At 55.8% G+C, this 5,490-nt stretch overlaps 1 protein-coding gene across 1 annotated transcript; it reads right to left on the bottom strand.

Moving 5' to 3' along the window:
* Window positions 1-1,341: 1,341 nt before the first annotated feature.
* Window positions 1,342-5,210, bottom strand: FGF4 (fibroblast growth factor 4). The gene is made up of 3 exons (XM_038562502.1): window positions 4,871-5,210; window positions 4,235-4,338; window positions 1,342-3,700 (listed from the first exon to the last, which is right to left on the bottom strand). The coding sequence occupies exons 1-3, from the start codon at window positions 5,208-5,210 to the stop codon at window positions 3,524-3,526; spliced, it is 621 nt and encodes a 206-aa protein (XP_038418430.1). The 3' UTR covers window positions 1,342-3,523.
* Between the last annotated feature and the right edge of the window lie 280 nt (window positions 5,211-5,490).

The raw sequence follows: 5,490 nt of genomic DNA, 5'->3' as shown, positions 1-5,490 counted from the left end.
CCCCAACCCCGGCCCTGCAAGGACTATGAATTATTAGTTTCTATCGTGCTGTAGTGACAAAGTGCCACACGCTGAGTCCCTCAACATAACAGGAACAGAAGTCTCACCATCCTGGAGGCCAGAAGCCCAACATCTCAAATCTGCTCGGGGGCCGCCCTGCGGCTGCTGCTGTTTCCGTGTGCTCTGGCGTTCCTCCACCTGATGGAGGGCACCCCAACCTCCTCCTTCCCAGGGCCTTCTTCCTCCATCCGTGTCTCTCTGTGACCTCTCTAGAGGCACACCTGCCACAGGGGATGAAAACCCACCCTAATGACCTTATTTTAATGCAATTACCTCTTTAAAGACCCTATTTCCAAACAAGGTCATATTCTCGGTTCTGGGGGTTTAGGGCTCCAATTATTTCTTTTTCACGGGGACACAATTTAACCCGAGAAACATTGCCCATGCACTTCTTGGGCACATTTAGTCTAGGTCACGGGTGATGAGAAGAGAAGGAGAATGTGATGTCTTGGAGAGCAAAATAGGTACAATTAAAGATCCTGCAGCTCTGATCACCTTTTTTGGGTCTTTTTGTCAAGTGATTGGATCTGTGTTGTGGGGGGAGGAGCACCCATTTTCTAGGCCCTTTACATGCATGTTTAATTTTTTATTGGCATCCACACGACTAAACCAGTTCTGTATCAAGTCCTATTAGAGACTAGTTATATTCATATGTCAGAAACTAACCTATGTCCTTCCTGTGAGACACGCTCTGGAAGTTTCTACGCAATCTGGCTATATCCCATTTCCTTTTTACAAAAGGCTAGTTGTAGTCGTTTTATTGATTTCAAGACTCATCCTTACTCTACTTAAGAGTTTGAAAACCCTGCTTGAGTCAATCTTCTGATGACCAGCTCTGGGGGCTCACTCCCTGGCCCCAGGAAAGTGCAAACTGCTGTGGATGGTGCCAGGCCAAGCTGCGGGGAGGGTGGTGAGGAGGTGAGGGGGGCTGGGGGGGTCACTGAGCTTTGGTCAGTCCCAGTGTGGGGATGGTGTGAATTGGCCCCATCACAGGAATAAACTGCAAGATTCAGAGTCCTCACGAAACTCTGTGACGCTCACACCCCACTAGGCGCCCGTCTTCAAGGCCACATTTGTGTGGACACAGCTGGTGAAAATTCGTCTCCCCCACCCCCACCCGCAGCCAGGCAAGGCTCAAGGCCTCAAATAGACACCGGGAGGCTGGACGCAACCATAGCATGGCATTTCCAGGCAGGTTTTAATCGTTTTCAATACCTTCCCCGGTTCTTTACATCAAGTCCAATGGGGTTCTTTTCATACATGACAAATGTTTCCATTTATTCGGCATATGTCAATGTGCACAGCACATACATCACAATAGGGCTCAGCACCTGTATAAAACTACAGACAGATCCTGCAAACCGCGGAAAGTACAGAAACCTTAGATCCCATCACGACAGTAGAAAACACTTTGCAATATTGCAGAGGTCCAATGACATCTCTATACGCTTCCCACAAGGCTCGCTGACTAGCAAGTGGCCAAGGATCACCACATTCTGCACTTAAGACATCTTCATTCCTGACAATCGGATTGGGCTCTGAGATGAGACATCGTGCCATCATCCCAAGGCAGCTAAGACTTAGGAAGCGAGTATTTGAAATACCGAATGTCCACACATTCCAGCCCCGCCCCCTCCCCCCCATCAGCACCGAGACCTGGGAGCATCCCCTCTGCTCAAGACTCCTGGAGCCTAGGACGCAATTTAAAATTGAAAACATTTTTTATTTCACCGCACGGACGGGGACGGCCGGTTGAGATGTACAGTCCAGCCATCAGGCTTCACGAGCGGCTTCCTTCCTCCTCCAAGGCCTTGGTTTAAGGACAGTATTTTAAGTAGATGATTTGCATTCGAACAAAGAGTTTTAAAAAGGAATGTGAAAGACACAAACTCCAATCAGCCTTTTCCAGTCTTGCTGTCTGTAGACTCCCATAAAGTTAATTTGGGAGGTGGTTCAGAAACATCCTAGGAGAGCATTAAAGTCTTGACAAAACATTCGGAGCATTTCTGGTAGCGAGCTAAGGTCATTTTGTATAAACTCTAAAAAGTCATTCATTAAAATTAAATGTTTGCCATCACCTCAGGACTTTTTTTAAACATCACCGACCCTGCCTCTTCCATCTTTGCTGCAGCGACAGGGGTTACATTTGTAAAATATATAAAGAAAAATATAAGGTTACTTGGTGACCATATAGTGCACTCTAACAGCTGTCTGCAAATATTTTCACCATGATTATCCTTACTAAAAGTAAATCACGGGGTAAAGATAGCTCAAACGTGACAAGGTTTCAATGGGACGCACCGACGCTATCTGCAATCCTCTTTGGCTACATATGGAAAAAGAGCCACTTGGGATAGGGAACGCCTGCGCCGGGTCTGAGCTTTCTGCAGATTTCACCAGATGAGTGGGTTAAGGGTTTCGAGGTAGATGTTAAGTCCACTTCATCAGGTAATGCAATGGAGAGAAGCGGCACCTTCCTCCATGCAAACACTGCATTAAGTGTTTTTGTACAATGACAAGGACATTCCATCTAAAAAGAACAGCTAGTTCTAGCTCAAATCTTCCCAGGCACAGGGAAGCACATTAAAACAAACAAACAAAATCTATATTCTATGACTTATCAGAAGTACCAGCTACCACAAATTGTATTTTATCACTCGGGCTTTGGTTGTGGTTGCAAATATACCCATCTATCCACTTCCAGCTTTTCAGCGGGAGATGGGTTCCTTTCCGTCGGATTCACAAAATTGCTTTGTTTTTGCCTCTTCCTCAGTGGCCACAGAGAAACATGGGCTGTGGCTGAGCCAAAAAAGGAAAACAGGAGTTTATAAAGTTGTCTAAGAGTCTCCCCCATCGGGGAGATGGAGGAAGATTGACTACAGAAAAGTTCAAAGGTCAGTCTTGGCAGATCTAAAAACAGAGTGACAGTGGTGCACTCCCACAGTGCATTTTCTGTACCCGAAGTAAGGCGATATGTCCCGATGAATAGCAACAGGGCACAAAGGAGTGGGGCGCCGGAGGATGCTAGGAGCAGAGCCAGGGCTGGGAGGGTCCTTAGCTGGCTCCATGGCCCCAGGAAGGCCTCTCCAGACACAGAGATGCTCAGCACCACAGTACAAGGGACCGTGCAAAGCAGGGTTGAGACTGGAGTCTGACGTCACCGTTTTTAAAAACACAGAGTAGCAGCACACTTGTGACAACTTTTTGACAAGTTAAATAAATCCAGTGGAAAGGTCTTCACCGGTCTTACTAGAAAACTCAGGTTTGGGTTTTTTTTTTTTTCTTTTCTTTTTTTTTTTCTCCAGAAAAATACAAAACACACCCACAGAACCATAAATAATTTGGTGGCGATATATACACATTTAAATAATTAATTTAAATATCTTACACCTACTCTGGCATTAAATTGTCCATCTGGAGAAAGTCTCCTGAGCATTGGGAAACTGAGGCAGGATGCCTGGAGTCACAGCCTGGGGAGGAAGTGGGTGACCTTCATGGTGGGGGACACTCGGCTCCCTTTCTTGGTCTTCCCGTTCTTGCTCAGGGCAATGAACATGCCCGGGTACCTGTAGCACTCGTAGGCATTGTAGTTGTTGGGGAGCAGGATCTCTTTGAACTTGCACTCCTCGGTGAAGAAGGGCTGGGAGGGAGAAGGGACAGAGTCAGGTGGGGCCACCTCCTGGCCAAGGAACCCTGAGGGTCACTTGTCAGGGGCTCCTTTCTGGCCAAGCCCTGATCTGGCTGAGAGAAGTTGAGGTGCCAAGACCCCCATAGGGTGAGAAGACCAAGGTGACCAGCCCACAGCAGTTGGTGCTCCAGCCACCTGCTCAGCACCTGGCGGCCAGAGAATCTCCTACCAGAGACTGCAGTCCTGCCTGATGGAACCCACCGGAGAGAGGCTACAGAGAAGGCCTGGTATTGGCACCTCTTAATGGACTAGGAAGTGCCACGCGGGGATGGCAGAGACCTCATTGTTCCTGTCTTGGGTCTCTGCCCCTTGTTTGGACGGCCTGGGTCACCCGCACGGCCGCAGAGTACTTGTGTTTGGGGGGGAGGTGCCAGTCCTGTGACCCACCAGTCCCACGATCCGGGCTCCAGGCATACACAGGCCGGCCTGGAAGACTCCGGATCCTCCCGCGCTGCCGGGTGCTCTGCTGGCCCTCGCGGTACTCACCGAGCCGTACAGCTTGCCCTTGCTGCTCATGGCCACGAAGAACCGGCTGGCCACGCCGAAGATGCTCACCACGCCCCGCTCCACCGGCGAGAGCTCCAGCAGGCCTGGGGGCGGGGCGCGGGTCACTCCCGGGCAGGGGACCCTGGCCCGCCCCAGCCGTTCCGGAACCCCCTCGGGCCGCGGGCCACCGGGACCCCGTTTCTGGGGGCGGGGGTGGATGTAGAGGGGCCCCGGAGCCCGGCGTGCGCGGGTGCGCACTGGCTGGCCTCCCGACCCGGCCCCGCGGCGGCCGCGCCCAGTCCCGGGCAGCAGGAGCCGGGTGGCCCCCAGGGTCCCCGAGCCGGGCCGACCCGGACGCGCTTCTCGGGCCCCGCGGGCGCAGGCGCTGGAATTCGGCACCCAGAGCCGGGGCTTCCGAAGGCGGGGAGGCGGGGCCCGTTCGCCCCGGTGCGCAGAGACAGTCGCCGCCGGACTCCGGGGCCGCGGATGCCTCTGTCCCTGCGGGGGGGACCGGAACCGGAGTCCGTCCCGGTTCCCACGGCCGCCGGCAGGTGCCAGCCGGGGCCTCCGCGTGCGGGTCGGAAGGGGCGGCTGTGCCCGGGGCCCCCACCCTTCGCGCCGGCGCGCCCCACTCACTGTCGCTCGTGTCCGCGTGCACGCCGCCGATGCGGCCGTCGGGGAGCACCTGGAGGTGGAAGCCGATGCCCACGTTGCAGTAGAGCCGCCGCAGCCGCTTGATGCCCAGGAGGTAGTCGCCGGCGCCGCTCTGGACGGCCGCCTCCTTGGGCTGCGCGGCCACCGGCAGGCGCGCCAGCGAGCGCACCACCAGGCTCTCCCAGCGGCGCTCCAGCTCGGCGCCCAGCGTGCCGTTGGGGGCGGTGGGGGCGGCGGCGCCCCCGCGGCCGGCCCAGGGCGCCAGCACCGCCAGCAGGACCGCCGGGAGCAGCGCCGCCGCGGCCGCCCCGGGCCCCGCCATCCCCGCCCTCGGGCCGTGCGCCCGGGAAGCCGCGGGGCCGAGCTGCGCCTGTGGCGGCCCGCGGGAGCGCACGGCCGGGACTCGGTGCGGAGCGCGCGGCCGCAGGCGGAGCGGGAGGCGAGGCGCGGGGCCCCCGGGCGCCGGGGCTACCCGGGCTGCATGGAGCGGCGGGCGGCGGGCGGCGGGCGGGACGCGCGGCCGGGCTGGGACCCTGCGGAGCGGTGCGCGCCTCCCTGCGCGCTGGGCCGGCCGCTGCCGAGCCGCTATATATAGCCGGGCG

Source organism: Canis lupus, chromosome 18 (genome assembly GCF_011100685.1).
Source record: "Canis lupus familiaris isolate Mischka breed German Shepherd chromosome 18, alternate assembly UU_Cfam_GSD_1.0, whole genome shotgun sequence".
Taxonomy (NCBI): Eukaryota; Metazoa; Chordata; class Mammalia; order Carnivora; family Canidae; genus Canis; species Canis lupus.
Note: the sequence above shows the minus strand (reverse complement) of the source record. Positions and strands in the feature narration are given on the sequence as shown.

Coding starts and splice junctions, on each gene's coding strand:
- FGF4 (XM_038562502.1), bottom strand. CDS start 5,210: ATGGCGGGGCCCGGGGCGGCCGCGGCGGCGCTGCTCCCGGCGGTCCTG. Junction 4,339..4,870: donor GCACGCGGACACGAGCGACA/GTGAGTGGGGCG, acceptor CCCCGCCCCCAG/GCCTGCTGGAGCTCTCGCCG. Junction 3,701..4,234: donor AGGGCAAGCTGTACGGCTCG/GTGAGTACCGCG, acceptor TCTCCCTCCCAG/CCCTTCTTCACCGAGGAGTG.